The sequence below is a fragment of the Haliotis rubra genome, unplaced genomic scaffold (assembly GCF_003918875.1).
Source record: "Haliotis rubra isolate DU_JTF1 unplaced genomic scaffold, ASM391887v1 Scf27, whole genome shotgun sequence".
NCBI classification, from domain to species: Eukaryota; Metazoa; Mollusca; class Gastropoda; order Lepetellida; family Haliotidae; genus Haliotis; species Haliotis rubra.
In genome coordinates, this window is record NW_025766780.1 from 3,135,001 (window position 1) to 3,157,553 (window position 22,553).

Here is a 22,553-nt window from a genome sequence, read left to right on the forward strand (position 1 = left end):
CTGGTTGTCATTCCCTTGTCGAGAAACATCTGGCGGATATGAACGTGTTGGGTGTTGTAGCTGGCTACTCCGTGGACTCAAACGTGGTGATTCTGCAGGAAGTTCACCTAAACATTCAGTACAAATAAAGATAATTACGCTAACAGAAACAGGGGAAATGTAATTCATATCCGGAATAATAATGCTGTTATTATCACTCCAGACCGAGACGCGCCATTGAAGTGTCAGGCTCGATAACGGTTCCTTGCTACGCCATCAGTGGTGCCGCCACACGTTGTCATGAGGATCACAGCAGGCTCGACAAACCGTCAGTCTCCTCCACTCCACACAGCAGAGTCAGCACCATCCACCGCAGGCCTTTAATACATAACGACCTTCCTTCCCTACAGTAAACACTTAACAGTAAACACTCACAGTAAACACTTCTCATGCAGTAAACATGCCGATGGTCGTTTGTTATCTCGATTCTTCTACTCTACAAGGCAATAGTGGTATAAGAGCACATCTGTAGCTTTGCCTACCGTGTGGCAGCTATTCAAATGATAGCATCAACGTAATGGCCCAAACGCTATGTTACCCTTGACATTTCTCGCAGTATCGTAAACGTGTTTATTTTAATTCTTTGTGAAATTATTTCTGGTTAATCACACTGGGACTCGGAGCCAAGTTCAATATAAAAACGATATATCTCAATCTCCAGACAGGTTAGGTAAAGTAATGTATACAATATGTCTAATGTGCATGTTTACACAATATGTCTAATGTGCATGTTTACACAGCCATGCCCGAAGATCAAAGTCAGACAAACATAACCGGGAATTTGTGTCAGACAATCATAACAGGGAATTTGTGTCAGACAAACATGACCGGGTATTTGTGTCAGACAAACATGACCGAGTATTTGTGTCAGACAAATATAACCGGTATTTGTGTCAGACAAACATGACTGGGTATTTGTGTCAGACAAACATGACCGGGTATTTGTGTCAGACAAATATAACCGGGTATATTTCCTCCATCGAGGTTCTGTCACGGTAAGTTGATACGTTTAATGTCCCCACTAACGTTTAAATCTGGGTGATAATTCAAAACATGGGTGATAACTCAAAACATGCATGCCTTATATATAACTATATACTCTGTCTCTTTGATGGAAACGGTTCATCATGATGATAGAATTTTCGTCATAAGTGATAAATACAAAGCTGATGCACGTTTAAAAGTGTATTGATTGGCAGAAAACATTGCTTCAAATTCAAAGGAGAACGCGTGTCATGATTAATGAATTATCAACGTCCTAATCCCAAAAGATGAAACACAAAGGTGCCAATGTACTTTTTACCACAACACGATTCCAACGGCATGTCTTTTTCTGCTGATATTTCACGGGTAGTTACACACAAAATACACAGATAGGATATAAAGTTGGCACCATGAGATAAAGAGAAAGATAGAGATATGAGACCGTTTGATTACGGAAAGAAAATTCAAAAGCATTTGCAAAGGAATTATTACTGTTAAGTTGGTCATACCGAGTCGAACAAGTTAATCCTGGTGTGCTCTCATTGGAACAAGTAGGTTTCAGCATCACTGGCCAGTGAGGAAGATGCCCATAATGCACGATAGGCGATGCTTGTCGCCTGCAGGACGCCAAATAAACGTAACCAAAACGAAAATAGTGTAAGTAAATGTTGCTTTAATCCGCATCAGCAATATTGCTGCTACTCGAGACTGGAAAGAAAACGAAGTAAGATGTTAGTTGTAAAAGAACACTTTGGAGAGAAAACGCAGAAGGAAGTGAAGGCACAGTTTTGGTTTTTTATATTTGTTAGAAAGATGCCAAATAGTAAACACCATAGTGCTAAAAGAATTTATCATATAAATAATACAGTTTTTACAATTAAAGGCAAATCAAAACATTCACTTCCCTCAAGATGATCAGACGTGAAACATTGAATTTTTGTTAAAAAATGTGAACAAATACATCATGATCCATAGGGAACATATGTTTTGTAATCTGAATCTTAAAGACCTACGTCTTGACGTACTGCTTTTCAATCATTAAAAAACATCGCGGCATTCTCAAATTTATCTGGATGTAACTTAATTCTTCTTCTTGAATGAGAGTGCAGCTCACAACGAAAACAACGTAGAAAGTACCGACTTCGGTCAAGACACGAACAAACATCGTCAGACTTCTACAATGACACACAGTTAATACACTGGTACTTATTCTCCACTCGTGAAGATCCGGGTTAGAACTGATCTTCAGCAACCCATACTTGTCGTAGGGGCCGACTAACGGGATCGGGTGGTCAGGCTCGCTGACTTGGTTGACACGTGTCACCGTATCCCAATTGCGTAGATCGATGCTCGTGCTGTTGATCACTGGATTGTTTGTCCAGACTCGATTATTTACAGACCGCGGCCATATGGCTGGAATATTGCTGAGTGTGATGTTAAGCAACAACCAACCAACCAACTTATTATCCCCATTGGTCCCAAATTACGATATAATTCCACAAAACGATTTCACACGCAACATTAACAACATAATTTAGACACAATTGTTTCGGTAATAAATAGGTCATTATTGGCGCTAAGCTGAAGTGACGTCTGGTCACAAGTTATAATTGCTGAAATCACGTTGACTTTAGTGATCAATTAATGTTTAAACCAGAATGTCTTTGGTACAGCCGTTCAATTTTTATAATTTTATGTTGTTGCCCAATAGAGGCACTTGAGAAATTAATATTAACCAACAGTTTCTTATTACTAGACTGTTATGGGAATATGTCAGACATATTTGTTTACTGCAGACTGGAGTGATTTGGCCATCTACACTGTCAGCGTTTAAGGTCATATTTCACGCTAACATATCGGAACCTTCAGTTGTGGCGCTGACGACCAAGAACATAGCACCAGTGACTTTCACTGTTGTACACAATTGTACAGGTGACTTTTGTTGACAAAATGGAACAATATTGATTGCTTACCGACAGTGGTATTAGTTCAGTAAAACACATTGGCTTTAACAAAAAACGTCTTTAGAAGGGAAGGAGTGATGCGCACCGAACTGCAACTATGTAATGCCAGCATGTAATTTCATCAAAACCAGATCTGATTACATAACGACAGGTTTTTCAAGCTTGCTGTAGATTAGTGAGTGAGTGAGTTTAGTTTTACGCCGCACTCGGCAATATCCCAGCTATATGGCGGCGGTCTGTAAATAATCGAGTCTGGACCAGACAATCCAGTCATCAACAGCATGAGCATCGATCTGCGCAATTGGGAACCGATGACATGTGTCAACCAAGTCAGCGAAACTGACCACCCGATCCCGTTAGTCGCCTCTTACGACAAGCACAGTCGCCTTTGATGGCAAGCACATGGGTTGCTGAAGACCTATTCTACCCCGGATCTTCACGGGTTGCTGTAGATTAAACAACATAAGTAAAATCATGTTTGAAATGAGAAATGTTTTGTGTAATAAAATATATATTATATATACTATATCAGACAATCTACAAGAAAGCGATGAAGCCCCAGGGGCACTACAGTATACACAATTACCCAACCACACCTTATCTTTCACAAACTTTTGCAGAAATGAGTGAAGGTTAAACGGGTATAGAGCAATTAAGCAACAGCTTTTTTTCGATTTTCAGTTACATACAAGAGCATAATGACATAATCTCGCTGTCGCATTCATGTCCTTTGAACCTCTAAACCAAGCTGGGCTTGCCTGAAAAAGATCGTAAAGGAAAAATTGTGCTTATCGTTAACGTCGGGGCTGGATGAGTACAGTTCTTGTCTCGTTGATTTGTTCATAGTCAGGAATTGACAGAGCTGTTAAGGTGGTATTTGGGTATCGATTCCGTATATGCAACAACCGAATATGGTTGTCGTCTTGACATGACATGGGCGGGATCCCCGCGGTAAGCCATGAATTGTACACTGTTGTTTGTAATGTATTACATTGTGTTTCTAATAGCATGAGGAAGTCTGGAAACTTGATTTCCTATAAGAAGCATATCAACCACGAGCACATGTTGACTTCAGCAAGCCAGGACACTGCATGTGTGTTATTTACTGTTAGACAAAGTAACACCTGACAGCTAAACAATGATTGTGGTTGTTCACATTCGTGAACACATATCATACTCCCAATACTCCCACAAACATCCAAACTGTGAGCAGTACATGAACATGCACGTGTAAATTGTGAATAATGAAGTTAGGTGGAAGAGATGACCCCATGAATATATATCTAAAATGAATTATTTACTTTCAGACCAAAAACAGTTGAGCACACATTAAGGAAGAACAGTTACTTTTTGTCTTGGTATAGTTTACTAGCAGATGGTAAAGGTGCCTTGAATACCTGTCGTTAGTGCATTGAATAACCATGTTCAGTTAAGGTATCAAGACGAACTCCAAAACGACTCCATTCAATTGACACGGCAACGTTGGTATCCTTCGAACCAACTCCCAAAACAACCCAAAACAATAACTTGAAATCGAAAAACAATCATTTATGAACACCACAAATATAATTGGTTTAATTGGTGGGTCAAACAGTTTTCAATATTCCTTTTCAAAACTATTTATACATAAGTAGTTTACAGGAACCAACGTTTTGATAGCTTTACACATTAGTCAAGTCTGAAAAGCCTTCCACCATCACAATTTGTTTACAAACCTTAACACAAGTTCAAAAATACTTTTAGTATTTTGTTTTTCCTTTTGTCACTTTCAAACATTTGTTACAAAAAATGTTCAAGAGCTCTACATTCCCACCATTTGGACAATCGAATCTAAAAACACACACACTTAAAATGATTCGATTAAATCCTCATAAACAAAGATTGCAAAATGTTGGATATCATTTCCCACTCACTAATAAATAGTGAAAACAAGAGACGACTTAAAATACAGCCTTGTCTGACACAACTGAAACAAATGAAAGAATCCAAAATAGTTTTCTTTGATATGTCAATCGAAGGTAACATTTTAGAATTAATATCATGTTAGAAACTATTCCTATGCTATTTATAAGCCGAGCCGCAGACATTCATAAGTGATACCTCGATTGCTAATTAGATCACAGACACGTGAAAAGTACCGAAACAGAAATGATTGTTAAAACGACGCAACACAGATTGATTTAAAACGTTACTGCCATATTTTACCACCTAGACCAGGACCTGGCGATTTGCCACATTTAAGGGCACGAAAAGTGTGAACACTCATGTCAATTTCTTGTCAGGGCAAAGTAAACTTTCGATGGAGGAAGTCGCTGCCTATGAAGCCCTACGGTAACTGCTGTATAGAATCTGGTGACTTAGAGAGCTTACAGAGCTCGGCGTTGCTGAGTAGGATGCTAATTGGCGTTTCCCGGACCAGAATAATTAGTGTTGATCAGCCTGTATATATATTATTCCTTCTTTTTATGTATATGTAGTTTGCGTCAATTTGTGTTGAGTGTTGAGGTGAACGACTCGAAAAAACATTGCATAAACAACCGGTAAAATGCTTGCGGTATGTTTGGTTTCCGTTGATGATTATTTTAATGGCAATGTCGCTTAATTACACATTCAGACAGATATATTATTATCGGGAACCTTGAATATCGTTGTTACGTCCCAGACTTACACTAACCTGTTTTATCTTACAGCTCTAATAGTTCGGTATCTGACGAAGAGATTCATTGGAGATTACGATCCGGAAATGGGTAAGTTTGTGTAAAGAAGTGACGTCACAATGCAGTCAGGTTCGTAAAACATGACTCAATGCAACAATATGAAAGTTATGTTGATGCAAATTGACATTGTAAGACACTACAGAATGCATATCAGTGAAATTATGACAGCTTATGCATGGGATATGATGACATGGTCATCAGAAGAAATCATAACATGACGCCGTGCATGTCAGGGGAATCTTGACGTGACGCTGTGTACAGGGGAATCATGCTATGACGCCGTGCATGTCAGGGGAATCATGACATGACATGACGCCGTGTATGTCAGGGGAATCATGACAGGAAACAGTGTATGGAGGGGGCAGCCTACTAGCTTGGGGACACATTCATTTATCTACATGGTCCTATACCGACATTTCAACATGGCAACGCTACGTCCCTTACTGCAGTTTTGATGCCCATCATCTAACGTAACGCCAGTGTTCATGTCATGGACTGGCCTCCCTTCCCCAGACCTGAACCCGTTCGAACACATGACGAGCTGGGACTCCGAGTTTGACAGCTTGTGAATCATCACAGACCTGGCAAGAACTTGGGGAGGCTCTCTCCAGCAGTCCCGACAGGTTCTCCTGTCCATGAGGACACGTTGTGTTGCCGTCATAGCCGCCATAGGAGGTCACACTCATCACTGACTTCTCCTCTTTCAACAGTTTTATCTGTGTGAAGTTGGGGATCTCGGAACGTTCTCAATTATTTTTCCAATAATTATTGTATCCACTTTTAATCGTTTTCATTGTTACTTGGATGATAACACTGACTGACTGACTGACTGAGTTTGGTTTTACGCCGCTTTTAGCAATATTCCAGCAACATCACGGCGGGGGACACCAGAATTGGGCTTCACACATTGTGCCCATGTGGGGATTCGAACCCGGGTCTTCGGCGTGACGAGCCAACGCTTTAACCATTAGGCTACCCCACCGCCCCGGATGATAGCACTATGATACATACTATCTCCACAATAAGGTACCCACTAACTTCCATTGCAGGATCCAATGTAACAAGTGTCAAGCTTTTAATTTGGTAGAGTATACATAGAACTGTACTATAACATATCAGCCTGTATTCTATCAATTCAGTGGGTGCGAAATTGAAAAAATGAAATGAAAATCTAACGCTTTTAAATCAATGTCTCGTCTTTTGATCAAGTGATTCTTCATAGGGACACGTCCTGGAAGCATCTCAGGTTCCCTCACACACATCCTCACCAATCCATCCGCCTTTATCATGGCCACGTGCTCCTTTCCGCAAGACCCGTGAAGGTCCGGGTTAGAATGAACCTTCAGTAACCCATGCTTGTCGTAAGAGGCGACTAACGGGATCGGGTGGTCAGGCTCACTGGCTTGGTTGGCACACGTCATCGGTTCCCAATTGCCCAGATCGATGCTCATGCTGTTTATCCCTGGATTGTCTGGTCCAGACTCGATTATTTACAGACCGCCGCCATATAGCTGGAATATTGCTGAGTGCGGCGTAAAACTAAACTCACTCACTCGCTCCTTTCCGCAAGAGGAATGTGCATCCCGTTGTTTGTCATATGACGAAATTACTTATTGCAATTTGAGACTATTCGCGTCTAAATTGTCAAAAGTCATTATGAACCTCAATACCTTTTCCATCCATCAAACTTGCCACTATGTGCAGTGAGATGACATCAGAAAACCATTAAAGGCTACTTTAATCCCAGGAATACGCTGCTCAGTCTTATTTTCGTATCAGATTGTCTCTGATATAATGTAAACAGACCTAACGGAAGGTCGCGTGGTAATCTGTTTTGCTGACATATCGAGGGACGTACAAGAACTAAGCCAGGTGATTTGAAGCCGCATTTCTTCAACTGTTGATGTTTTCCAACACCAAGACTACGAATCGCTATTGATTGCACTGCGTGAAATTGCTTTAAAAGTAAAAGGTTCGCTGATGTACATAAAACACTATGACAACAGAGCTATCATTGCTGGAAAGCGCCGGTGTTTACGATTTCCTGACGCAATGATAATTCTTGTGCCAAGACGGCAAAATGGTGGTTACGTAAACAATGCCTTTCTCTTTAACAGCTGCGCAGCAATGTTTGGCGCAATATTTAAGAGAAAATGTGAAATGTTACGAAATGTTATAAATTTATAGCCAACGTCTTCAGTACGATTTAATCAGAAACCTTATACCGTCTTGTGGTCTCTGATTTCATGCGCAATAGGGGCGGTGGGGTAGCTTAGTGGTTGAAGCGTTCGCTCATCACGCCGAAGACCCGGGTTTGATTCCCCACATTGGTACAAGATGTGAAGCCCATTTCTGGTGTCACCCGTCGCGATATTACTGGAATATTGCTAAAAGCGGCGTTAAACCATACTCACTGACTGACTGACTCACTCACTCCTACATATAAACTCACTCCACATTTTACCCATGAAGATCCGGGTAAGAGTTGATCTTCAGTAACCCATGCGACTAACGGGATCGGACGGTCAGGCTCGCTAACTTGGTTGACACATCGTATCCCAATTGCGTAGATCGATGCTCATGCTGTTGATCATTGGATTGTCTGGTCTTGACGCTATTATTTAGAGACAGCCGCCATATAGCTGGAATATTGCTGAGTGCGGCGCAAAACTAAACTCAATCACCCCCACACGTCACTCACACTTTACCCACACTCACGTCTTCACCCTCACTCAAGTCTCCAAACCACAATGACGTCTGCATCTGCATCGTACCAACACCCAATCCTAACCCAAGCTTTACCTAACGCATCCTGATTATAAATGCTCAGCTTTTTTAAATGTATTCCTCACTTTTAAACCACGATTCATACCATCTGAACCTCATATATTCTGCTTGAAGCAAACCAGTGTAGAAGTCTGAAATTTATTTCATGTTGTCTGCAAAATAACACGCAGTGCTAATAAACATCGCACCTCAACCTATCATTCATCTAAGCCCCGAAGTCAGAGCTGAATAAACACAATATGACATGTTTACTGTGGATCGCCTTGCGTAGATTAACATCAGAACTTCCCAGAGTAACAGCACGTGTGTTACCTCCGTCTACAATTATAACGTTTAGTTAACGCATAACACATTTAAACATACACACCTCTAGGCGTTCAGAATCTTCCTCATTCGGGAGCCATATAATTTACTTTGATCATATGTTACTATTTAAACCAGTGTTCAGACAGTAGTCAGTTATCACTGTTAGTTCAGTCGAATATCTGATTATAGTCGGGGCGGAACAGATAGTTTCAGTTTTCGACAGAGGAGACATTCGACGATAGTCCTCGTTACTTGAAATAGATTCACGATATATCGTGGTGTATGATTAATGAAGATAGCTGCACGTGTGCTGAAAGTTATGAAGAGAAAACAAACCATGCCGACGATCAGGTATATTACTTACAGCAATTATCAAAATTGCAAAGGGCTAGTGTTAGAACCTAATGTATCACAACATGGTCAGTGGCAGAGCCTGGTGTATCACAACATGGTCAGTGGCAGAGCCTGGTGTATCACAACATGGTCATGGACAGAGCCTGGTGTATCACAACATGGTCATTGGCAGAGCCTAATGTATCACAACATGGTCATTGGCAGAGCCTGGTGTATCACAACATGGCCAGTGGCAGAGCCTGGTGTATCACAACATGGTCAGTGGCAGAGCCTGGTGTAGCCTGGTGTATCACAGCATGGTCAGTGGCAGAGCCTGGTGTATCACAACATGGTCATTGGCAGAGCCTGGTGTATCACAACATGGTCATTGGCAGAGCCTGGTGTATCACAACATGGTCAATGGCAGAGCCTGGTGTATCACAACATGGTCATTGGCAGAGCCTGGTGTATCACAACATGGTCATTGGCAGAGCCTAATGTATCACAACATGGTCATTGGCAGAGCCTGGTGTATCACAACATGGCCAGTGGCAGAGCCTGGTGTATCACAACATGGCCAGTGGCAGAGCCTGGTGTATCACAACATGGTCAGTGGCAGACTCTGGTGTATCACAACATGGTCAGTGGCAGAGCCTGGTGTATCACAGCATGGTCATTGGCAGAACCTGGTGTATCACAACATGGTCATTGGCAGAGCCTGGTGTATCACAACATGGTCAGTGGCAGAGCCTGGTGTATCACAACATGGCCAGTGGCAGAGCCTGGTGTATCACAACATGGTCAGTGGCAGAGCCTGGTGTATCACAGCATGGTCAGTGGCAGAGCCTGGTGTATCACAACATGGTCATTGGCAGAGCCTGGTGTATCACAACATGGTCAGTGGCAGAGCCTGGTGTATCACAACATGGTCAGTGGCAGAGCCTGGTGTATCACAACATGGTCATTGGCAGACTCTGGTGTATCACAACATGGTCATTGGCAGAGCCTAGTGTATCACAGCATGGTCATTGGCAGAGCCTGGTGTATCACAACATGGTCAGTGGCAGAGCCTGGTGTATCACAGCATGGTCAGTGGCAGAGCCTGGTGTATCACAGCATGGTCAATGGCAGAGCCTGGTGTATGACAACATGGTCAATGGCAGAGCCTGGTGTATAACAACATGGTCAGTGGCAGAGCCTGGTGTATCACAACATGGTCAATGGCAGAGCCTGGTGTATCACAACATGGTCATTGGCAGAGCCTGGTGTATCACAACATGGTCATTGGCAGAGCCTGGTGTATCACAGCATGGTCATTGACAGAGCCTGGTGTATCACAACATGGTCAGTGGCAGAGCCTGGTGTATCACAACATGGTCAATGGCAGAGCCTGGTGTATCACAACATGGTCATTGGCAGAGCCTGGTGTATCACAACATGGTCATTGGCAGAGCCTGGTGTATCACAACATGGTCATTGGCAGAGCCTGGTGTATCACAACATGGTCAGTGGCAGAGCCTGGTGTATCACAACATGATCATTGGCAGAGCCTAATGTATCACAACATGGTCATTGGCAGACTCTGGTGTATCACAACATGGCCAATGTTAGACTGACTGGCTGACTGAGTTTAGTTTTACGCCGCTTTTAGCAATATTCCAGCAATATCACGGCGGGAGACAGCGGAAATGGGCTTCACACATTGTGCCCAGCCAATGTTAGAACTTGGTGTATCACAACATGGCAAATGTCAGACTCTGGTTATCACAACATGGCCAAGGTTAGAGCCTGGTGTATCACAACATGGCCAATGTTAGAGCCTGGTGTATCACAACATGACCAAAGTTAGAACCTGGTGTATCACAACATGACCAAAGTTAGAACCAGGTGTATCACAACATGGCCAATGTCAGAACCCGGTGTATCACAACATGGCCAATGTCAGAACCCGGTGTATCACAACATGGCCGATGTCAGAACCCGGTGTATCACAACATGGCCGATGTCAGAACCAGGTGTATCACAATACGTGACCTTTGCTAGAAAGTGATGCATCAAAACATAGTATATGTTAGAACAAGCCATTTCAGTCATGTCACAACGTGTCTTTTAATATTACGATGTAGTTTATTTCTACCGGGTGGTCTATTTTACCAAGAACAGTCAACAACTGATCAGGCCTGTCAAGTGGAGCGTCGAGAGAGTTACCGATGGTTAATGGTCAACCACGTCATCTCGCAACTCTCTCCTGATGATGCTCCCACTCAGCATCCCGTGTGACCACCTGATCAGCCTCCAGCCACGCCCCTCCCCTCCCCATCACCTGTTAGAGAAACTGGCATCTCATGTTACAGTACAACTGATATTGATCCGCTCGAGTCCCTCCATGGCAGACAGTGTGTAACAGAAGCTGACGATTTGGGTTGTTTAGATGTAATAATCTCACGGCTCCTTTGTCGATAACAAGACCATTTGTGAACGATCTTTTTGTCAAGAACAAGATCCATCTCTCAATTTCGGGTAATAACAGGGCAACAATTCCGCCGATCCACCACGTGTAGTCCATTACGTTGCTGCAACTATTGGGTTGTCGGATATGGTCGAACGTTAGGTTAACGGGTGGTGATTTTATACGTCAACTTTGGCTTAATGAATCTACGTACTGTCGCGGGGCCTAGGAGTATTGGTTATAGGTTCTGTGATTTGGTTTTCCCATACTGGGTACACTTCGTTAACGACATTGTCATTGCTACTGTTCAATGCACCGTATCCTTACAACGCTATTGTCTCATATATAGCTTGGTTGCTTGCTTGCTTGTTTAGCGCCGCACTCAGCAATATTCCAGCTATTTGGTGGCGGTCTGTAGATAATCGAGTCTGGACCAGACAATCTAGTGATCAACAGCATGAGCATCGTTCTACGCAATTGGGATACAATGACATGTGTCAACCAAGTCAGCGAATCTGACTACCCGATCCCGTTAGTCGCCTATTACGGCAAGCATGGGTTAATGAAGATCAATTCATACCCGGGATCCGGGTATCATATATAAGTGACCACCGTTGTCCAAACTCTAGTTTTATAGTCGATACCCATAAAAAATAGTCAAAATAAAGAATGTTGAGTTCTTGTTTTGTTAATGTCATAGAAAATTGCAAGAGCTGTTGTTAAAAGCACTCATTCCTGAAATGACTTGTAGAACGGAATCTGTGGTTAAGTCCTTCTGTGTAAAAAACACATTGGTTCAATGAAGCCTTGGGTAAGAAAAGAATCTGCAACCACGTGACCCCTATCATGTTTGAAATGTTGGGAAAAAGACAAATTTATTGATTTTCCACCAAGATGTCTAAGAAATCATCCGCTGTTGCGTATTGTGTGATTTTTTATCTATGCACGATTTAAAGCAAATTATGTTTTAGAAAATAAACGATGTAGAATTGTCTTTGAGTGCTGGCAGAGATTCAGTACAGTTCGTGTTTTTATATAATGTCGTTAAATTAAGATATTATCCATAGAACATATACCATGTGACATAGTTCTTTGAAGTTCAAACAAGTGATACAGCTGAGATGATACTAGTTTCTTTTAGCCATCAGTTTCTGTTCTGGTATACAAATGTTCAGTAGGGTAGGTGAGTGAGTGAGTGAGTATGGTTTAACGCCGTTTTAACAGTATTCCAGCAATATCACGACAGGGAAGACAAGAAATTAGCTTCACACATTGTAACCATGTGAGTAATCGAACCCGGGCGTGATTACGCTTGGTTACGCTTTAACCACTAGGTTACCCCACAACCCATCCCGTGTTCAGCAGGGAATTGCGTATATGATGTGGCTGAACTCATACCTTTCAATTCTGCGTTTATATTAAAAATAATTGTCAGCTTGTTACACATTCCTGAACCAACGGGCACTCTGGACGATTCGTCGGATGTGGCACAAACCTGAGACCATGTTATACAAGACAAATATATGGATAACAACTAAGTTAGGTGAAACAAATAAAGAAATTGTTATCAATATATTTGTCTTGTTTTCACGTGACGTTTCTGGGCTAGTTCTTGCCCCTTCTTCAGGTGGATAATCAGTTGGAACAAATAAAGAAGTTGTTATCCATATATTTGTCTTCAAGTTGTTTTCACACGACGTTTCTTGGCTAGCTCTTGCCCCTTCTTCAGGTGGATAATCAGTTGAAACAAATAAAGAAATTGTTATCCATATATTTGTGTTGTTTTCACACGACGTTTCTGGGCTAGTTCGTACCCCTTCTTGCTTCTCCTTCAGGTGGATTATCCACCAACTACACCAACTTCTAAATGCCTCTGAAGAATTTCATGAGACCATGTTGTTTACATGGTATCTGCTTTAACATTGCACAAACAACATCCATTATGCCAACATCCTTGCGAAGGCCACGGTCATATCGGCTATACACTGGCTCCAGACAAACATCTCATCCATTCATTCAGTGTCAGACACCACGCTGTGACATCAGAAGACATAATTACCACCTCCAATATTCGGCGCCATCTGGTGGTCACTGAGCGAATCCAGACGTGACACGTGACCGACATATATCTGAATAACATAGCATGTCCCCGCTGTGAATATGGTCGTTTCATCAAGACCCGACATTAGAACTATCTATCTCACTATCCCCAAAACAATGACAATGAATTCGCAGAAGACTGCTCCGGTAACGGACTACTTCTAAGATAGCCAGCCACAACCAATCCGTTAACTCATAAAAAAAAATTTGATCTCAAACACCAGCCACCATTCAATATTGACAATGTCAGTGTGATTCCACACCCCTCGATATAACCCGAGTTAGCACTTCCAGCCAACACGTTGGGTGTCGGAAAACCAATAATCCGACGATAATTCGCAAAATTGAAAGTCAATTTATTCTGCGTATTTGAAACAAAAACTTGAGGGTAGTGGTCCTCTCTTGTACTGTGCAATATTGTGTTTCATTCCACGACTCAGAAAACATTGTAGTCTTCGTGTACTTGTGCAGTGGGTCTAACAGTAGCATCCTGTCAGGTAGATGGTGCTATGGACGTCATGGTGACTCGTGACCTCCCATCCCTCAAACTATTAACGGTTCGTTGCTCGACCTTCTCCCAGGTGGAGAGAAGGTTCAGCGGTTCAAACAACGGTCATACATGATGATTTCCGTATGACGTGGTTATTATTTATAGCATGTGTGCTGTAGTGGGTTATATATGTGTTATAGTGTTATATGATCTTGTCACTGCAAGGAACGTCAATGCTGTATGTGTTAAAGGGCTTAAGGTATATTATGTGATTACTCTGTGCTCATGATATGAGACCCGTGAAGATCCGGAGTAGAATAGGTCTTCAGCAACCCATGCTTGCCACAAAAGGCGACTGTGCTTGTCGTAAGAGGCGACTAACGGGATCGGGTGGTCAGGCTGGCTGACTTGGTTGACACATGTCATCGGTTCCCAATTGCGCAGATCGATGCTCATGCTGTTGATGACTGGATTGTCTGGTCCAGACTCGATTATTTACAGACCGCCGCCATATAGCTGGAATATTCTGAGTGCGGCGTAAAACTAAACTCACTCACTCACTAACTCATGATATGAAGTCACTGCAGTTTCTTTTAAAAACTGGAGCGATGGGGTAGCCTAGAGGTTAAAGCATTCGCCGTAGGCCCGGGTACAATTCCACACATGTGTACAGTGTATGAAGCCCATTTCTAGTGTCCCCCGATGTGATATTGCTGGAATATTCCTGAAATCAGCGTAAAACCATACTCATTCTTTCACAAACTGCCAAGAAAAAGGAAGTATACACCCATGTTTGATGGTAGCTAAGAAATAAATACAAAAAGACATGGCTATTCGGTGGTGGAGGATTCAATACGACTCACATAGTTGTGTTAACCTTAAGTTGGTAGTATTTTGGAGACTCCTTTCCGCCGAGTATGGTTCTCATAACGTCTGTCATGTTTCTGTCAAAGCTGTTTTCCTGTGTATACTTTCGTTTGCCAGGCCGTTTTATTTTTCATGTATCTGTTTGAATCCCAAATGCGGGTCTGATTCGAATTTCAAATAATTGTTAACACAGACGGTATACTTCTTGTGTAGGCAGTATTGTTGCACATCTACCTCTAAAAACGGAATGTGAACGTCTAGAAAAAGATTATGCTAGGCATTACATGTTGGTGGGTCACACAGAGAAAAGGGTTTATTTGTCCAGAGTATTCACACACATTTCGAGACGACAACTTCACATTCATAAAGTGAAATAATACCAAATGAGGTGTTGACCAAATGAGGTTTAGTTGTCTTTTGTGTCTTATTAAGATGAAATCTCAGTAAATCTCGTTGCCTCTACCCAAAAGTCAGAATGACCAATCAGAGCGTCGCTTACAAGATGGCGATCGTGAAAGTCGGAATGTCTTTGCGAGACGCAAACAGGGCGTTCAGAACGACCGGTCCAGGATACACGGGATTCACATTTGAAACATTAATATTTCTATAGTCCGTGGGGTGTACTACCACACAATCATGGCCATTTAGCGGACATGTCTTCTGTTCAGTTTTCATATTTGGAATCAACAATGATGTCAAACATTCGTCGCTATTTTGAAGTAAGTCTGTAAAGTTTGAGAAAGCTGATTTCTGATCGGGATTGGCAAATGTCGCCTTCCTGATGTCATTGTCTGTCAAAGTTTGTAAAAGGTTGTTATTCTGTGACCTGTGATGGTATGTACTCTGGTGTTACGTAGCTCAAGGCAGACCTAAGATCTGATTGTAAAGATCCTGTCTTCTCTCACAATGTAATTGCATTTGTTTACACTTGTTCTTACTTCTTCAAGTGTCTGTGTTTCAGAGGCTATCTTCTCTCGCGCTGGTGTCGTGGACGGCAAGCACGTGACAGTCAACATCATGGACACGCAGTGGCACGTAAGGCCTGACTCCTATAAGCGTCCCCTGCGAAACACGGTTAGTTACTAACATTATTGTTGCCCCAGATAGCATGCACTAACTGTAACACAGACACTTATAGAGATGTATACCCTGGGGCAGGATTATAGAAACAACGCTGTGGAGCAGGCTGAACAACAATTGTATGCACGTTGAACAGCACAAAGTCACGGTAACAGCACAACGTCACGTGAACACCAGGCCACGTTGAATAAACAACATGTGCAAGGTGAACAACACAGTTTCGCACTGAGCTTCAATCAAGCCCACTTAAAACAAAACTTTGCAACAAAGGAATATAGTCTCCTGCTTTCGCTTTCGATGCAGAACTGCACAACAGTATGTGTTTATATGCGAGCGTTGTTTAACGCCGTACCCAGCAATACTGCAAATTTGGGACTCGATGATATGCATGGACCAAGGCCATCCGATCCCGTTAGTCGCCTAGCTCTTACGACTGACATTGGTTTCTGAAGACCAGTTCTAACTCGGATCGGCACGGGTCTCTTTCGGGTAGAAACACGATCTCCGCGAGATCTCCACGAGAGATTGGAGGTAACACACTACATATAATAGCGGAATTTTACAGAAACATCTGATATCCTGATCACTGTTTTGAAACGACTGACCTTGTCAGCCCTTTGTACAGACCTAGGGGTGTGGGATTATTGCCACAACGGATGTAAGTGAAACAGCGACTTGCGACTTTCCTATAAGGAAGTTACATAAAAACGATCTGCTTTACCCAATGGGAAATTCCTGACAGACCAGGATCATGACCAAAGTTACTCCGGGACTTGAACCTACAACAGAAAACTGAAGTGGGTCTTCAAGGGGTGTCTCCAAGTCTAACGCTAATACTTCGATCCTATTCTTATTTTCATAGAACCAAATAACTTTCCTTCAACTAAAGGGAGATGTGAGATTCTGAATCAGGGGAAAATCTGACTTGCTTCACCTTGGGGTTTCACATTAAAGAAATGGCTAGGTGCTGATATAACAGTGTGAAACAGACTACCACAAATATACCGTGAATCCATCATTGAATATTTTAAAACGTTTAAGGACAATTTTATTGGCAGAGCAAATAAAAGACTTTACTGAAGAGATTCTTACCTGGAAGAATCCCCTTATGTAAAGACGACAGAAGATGACATGCACGACTCCAGACGTGGTTATTTTGTTTCTCCTTGTCAGCAACAGAAGCCCCTATATTCTTTATTGTAATAAGCAGCAACAAAACTGGGTTATCTTGATTTGGTACATGTAGAAGTATGGCGCTGAACACGCGTACCAGGCCGACAGTGAAGCCATAGTCGGGTTGTGATTTAATATATTTGTCCATTTGTCCACGATAAGGTATATCATGCAAGCAAAAGCACGATACGAGTCAGCCATTGGTTGGTTTTCTTCATCTACGGTTGTTATCAAACGTTTGTTATATCATAGAGAATATAGGACACTGTTCGTTGTGGCCTTGAACTTGACGTTTCGTATCAGAAAGCTTCTAATGGGCGAGTTGTTTTATTGTAATTTAATTGTAAGGGTATAGCTTAATTATCGTGCATGTTGACTGAAATGGGTATTGAGTGGCGTTAACTGCTGTTAAATATGTTTCATCTGCAGTAACCTAACAGACGCATTGTCTCACCATGCCACCACGGCGTTGTTCGGTCCTCGCTCTTCCAGCTGGGTTTGTCTGGCACCTGATCAGTGACTCGCAACGACATGGCGTAGTCGTGTTGTCTTCACAGTAAAACCTAGCTGATGGATGACTAACAAAGTTTCCTCAATTATCGGGACCGTTGGAAATGCTTCATTGAAGTAATTGGCCGAAACATCTGCAATGAACACCATGTGGAGGTTGTGAGCCTGAACGCAGGGATACCACACAGCAAGTTGATGGGTCAGACTGCTGACGGAGTCAAGACATGGCATGCTGTACACTACAACCAGCGCCCCGTATCTCCCTGTAACATCTTCGTCAGATAATGTTGCATGCCTCCGACCTAACTGACATGGTTTAACACCTGCTGTTCGCTGCTCTTGCGTGAGATCCCCTGCTTGTATCTACTGATCCTTTACTGGAGTGTGATCCTGTTCTGTACATTATCTATGTTAACATCATTATTAACTGGATCTCAGGTGTGTCAGGTGACATCTTGTGGGATCTGGACCCGTGAAGATCCAGGTTAGAATTGGGCTTCAGCAACCCATGCTTGTCGTAAGAGGCGACTAACGGGTTCAGGTGGTCAGGCTCGCTGACTTGACTGACACATGTCATCGTATCTCAGTTGCGTAGATCGATGCTCATATTGTTGATCACGGGGTTGTCTGGCCTATATTCAATTATTTACAGACCGCCGCTGGAATAGCTGGAATATTGCTGAGAGCGGCGTAAACAATAAACCAAACAAGCAACCACTGTAGCAACAACATGTACACTATCAGGTCCTGGGGTACCTTCAGCCAATTTGACAAATAAAACAAGTCCTTTATCATCTTCAGATTCTGTCAGAGCAAGCTTAAAGCAATCAATGTTTTATGTCACCCCAGTTTCTGCTGCTAAGAGGCTCTTAATCTTGAGATCCACACAAGCACGTTATCACGGATCTGAAGCACTGGATCATAATTGAATCGCTTTCGTGTGTTTGATATTGTTGATGCGGTGTCGTGCGACCGAGATACGGCACGGCACCCTGACTGCTCCTGACGTGGAACTGCACCGTGGAGTCTTACCCTCGGCGTAACAGCTCTGCTGAAGGGAATAATCGCTATATGAGTCGACACTTAATTTGTGCTATGGAGAAATATGGCTCCCGCGATCTCATTTTTAACCAAAGAAGCTTTAATCTGACTTTTCTATTGGGTTCCGAACATAACATAGAGGGAGAAGCACACTGGTCACATGATAAAGGTCATTGACCTTGACTTGAACATCTTTAGTCAAATTCTGCAGGCTTGCGGCCTGTGGCTGAAGTCCAACATTATACGGTTCTCCATATTCGAATGCTTTCTGAAGGTCAAGCCAGTTGACAGCCAAGTTTATAAGTATATCTGTCGCAGAATTCTGGTTCCAGTTTCAATTTTATGAGGTCACGTCATAAAGCTCAGACAGCTAATCAGTTTGAAACAAGGTTATGTTCCCCACGGATTTCTCAAGTGCGACGTAGATTGAACAGTAAGACATATACACAGGCATTCACTGCCGGCTAGATCTTACAATATGGCCAAATCCATCAGTGAACAAAAGATTGATTTGTCTTCATGGACACAGATCACAGCATGGAAAAGATCAAGCAGTCTGATCGTACACTGGTAATGGTATATATCCAAAGCAACACAGAGGGATTAGATAAAAATGAATTGATAATATCACATCTACCACAGCAAATTCTGGCGCAAAATATCGAAGACATGTGTCACCAGAATGTTTGGAATACATCCACAATGAGACGACTTCATGCATTAAAGACTCACTTACCCAGTGTACCTGACCCTATACTGAGACAAATTGAGCATTTGTGGTGTGGGCAGTACATATGGCAGCTAGGGGTGGGCTGTACATATGACAGCCAATTCAGTTTTAGTGGAGCGAGGGAGACTTGCTTCATCAGGCGGCAGGAACTTGAGCAAGCTTTAGCAACTACACGTCTTGCTAAATTTAGTTTCTTTTGTGCAACTGATAGACAGTGAGAGTTGTATAGTCGCGAATCGTTAACAGTAGTGCCGCGAAATGTCTACAGAAAAACGTATCTTTGGCGGAAAGGCAAATACTGGTCAAATTAAATCCTGCTATTAACATCCACAAAAAGTCTCACCGTAAAATTTACCTGTCCATTAAATCACTAGAATGTCCACGCTTTACACCAGCAAGGTGACATGGCATCTATCAATTCAGGCGATTAAGGCCTATAGCGAGACTTTAAGAATACCCACACAACCAGGGGAATTGGATCAGTATCATTCAGCAAGTTAACGGTTTCCTGGTGTGCCTTAGTATCGCAGGCAGTTTCGGAAGAGTGAGTGAGTTTAGTTTTACGCCGCACTCAGCAATATTCCAGCTATATGGCGGCGGTCTGTAAATAATCGAGTCTGAACCAGACAATCCAGTCATCAACAGCATGAGCATCGATCTGCGCAATTGGGAACCGATGACATGTGTCAACCAAGTCAGCAGCCTGACCACCCGATCCCGTTAGTCGCCTCTTACGACAATCGTGGGTTACTGAAGACCAATATTCTAACCCTGACCTTCACGGGTCCAGTTTCGGAAGATATACATGGAACGTTTAATCGTGATGCCTGCAAACGGTATAAGTAGACATAGATTCAGTCTACCAACCTATCAGATACTAATAGATTTGGGATGCTTTTCCCATTGATCACATGTAGATAATTATTTGTTTTCGCTTCGATTACAGGGATTGATCAAAACGACGATATTTGATCGCAATCATGCAGTCGGACAGTGGATGCATATATGAAAAAATATGAAATGAAAATATGAAAATGTGTGTAAATAATGGTTTCGTATTTATTCATGACAAGGCATTACCTGGGTTCAAATGTAATCGCTGGATGTGGTGTGTGTGTGTGTGTGTGTGTGTGTGCGTGCGTGCGTGCGTGCGTGAGTGCGCACCCATACCCATATTTTCAGTTTTGTCCTGGATGTCGATATCAATTGATACCTATTAATGCTCTACGTTGGCGTTTACAGTTTTTTATGTGAATTAAACATCTTAACAAGAAGCTTTGTTTTGTAATTCTGTACCTAACTGCATGCTACTCTTATGGGCTACTAAGCGACCCTTCAGAAATGGCTTTGGCAAATTATAGCATTGTTTTTACCTCTCCACCTTTGGCACCTACCTCCATCAAAGTACATTTGTACAGAAGTGACCTTAAATAAGGATTTGAGATGAAAGTCCAAACTCTTACCGTTTACATTGGAGCCAACGTGTGGTTTTCTAAAGGTTTCATTTTTCATCTCGAATTCTCAACAAACTCTACTTTTCTAATATGTCTTCCCATAGCTACAAGCACTGGCTGACGTTGAACCGCTGATACCATACGATGACTTACTGGGAATACGGCTGCCACAGCACCACCATTGTCTTACTGGGAATACGGCTGCCACAGCACCACCATTGTCTAACATACATGTCCCTGTTGTTTGCCTGTTGTCAATCAGCTAAAACCACCACACAGCACCACCATTGTCTAACATACATGTCCTTGTTGTTTGCCTGTTGTCAATCAGCTAAAACCACCACACAGCACCACCATTGTCTAACATACATGTCCTTGTTGTTTGCCTGTTGTCAATCAGCTAAAACCACCACACAACATACATGTCACCACCATTGTCTAACATACATGTCCTTGTTGTTTGCCTGTTGTCAATCAGCTAAACCTACCACACAGCACCACCATTGTCTAACATACATGTCCTTGTTGTTTGCCTGTTGTCAATCAGCTAAACCCACCACACAGTACCACCATTGTCTAACATACATGTCCTTGTTGTTTGCCTGTTGTCAATCAGCGAAAACCACCACACAGTACCAAGTCCTTCTTCAATTGTTATACTTCTTATATCGTTCTAGGGGCACTGTACCCCGTGACCTGGAGCCATAGGTCTAGACGGTTTAGTAGATATAGTAGTCTGTTTCACAGTCCCTGAACCACATTATTTTCCTTACTGCCTTAACCTCTCTGCAGTGCTAAACCCCGAAATAAAGCAAGTCTAGATTTCCTCAGGTTCTGAATCTTTGGTCTCCCTAGGGCTCCTTTTCAATTTAAATGGGCTAGTTTGTTACTATCAAAATTATATATATTCAGAGACTAAGCATTAGTCTATAGATATAGGTGTAATCCCGAGACTGTTGTTGTGTGACTATAGTACACTGTTGATAGATTGATAAGTACATGTACATTTGTGGGTTTATACATACAGACTGGGTTTGGAATTATACTCATAAAAAAGTAGGTGATTGAAAAAATTGGAAGATATATCGTAGTCAATCAATGCTGATATGATAATGATGAATGTTTTGAGAGTGCATCACCACTTGCACTTCCTTATGACCATACTTGTTTGTACAGTAATCGCTCTTGAAAGATGATTGGTGTATGACGTGAAATTTGCATGTGTAAGATTTTCATTTTCAACCAACAAAAAATCCCGGATAGAAACAAACACTAACAACTGTGTCATGATTGTCAAAATTAATGGTCAACAGTGAATTATCGACCTTCTTGAAAACCGTTAAAATCAAGAATGATTAGTCACGATATGGCTGAAATATTGCCGATGTGACTTAAAATCTTAACTCACTCACTCACTCACTAACTCAAGAATGATACTCCATGCACGTGTCTGGGCCTACTGCGTTGTGCACGTGCATCCCAAGCCTTGTGTTTAGGGGTGGTGATAAAGAGCAATGGTGGTGCGTTCA

The 22,553-nt window shown here is 42.3% G+C and overlaps 1 protein-coding gene across 2 annotated transcripts in view; it reads left to right on the forward strand.

Moving 5' to 3' along the window:
• Positions 1 to 22,553, forward strand: part of LOC124280590 (ras-related and estrogen-regulated growth inhibitor-like) — a 75,841-nt gene that overhangs the window by 49,100 nt on the left and 4,188 nt on the right. The window contains exons 2-3 of one of the 2 annotated variants that reach the window (XM_046716563.1): positions 5,678 to 5,734; positions 15,998 to 16,110. In XM_046716563.1, coding sequence (XP_046572519.1) covers positions 5,678 to 5,734; positions 15,998 to 16,110 — 170 coding nt within the window. The remainder of the gene's footprint in view (positions 1 to 5,677; positions 5,735 to 15,997; positions 16,111 to 22,553) is intronic. The other variant, XM_046716564.1, reaches the window with a different exon arrangement.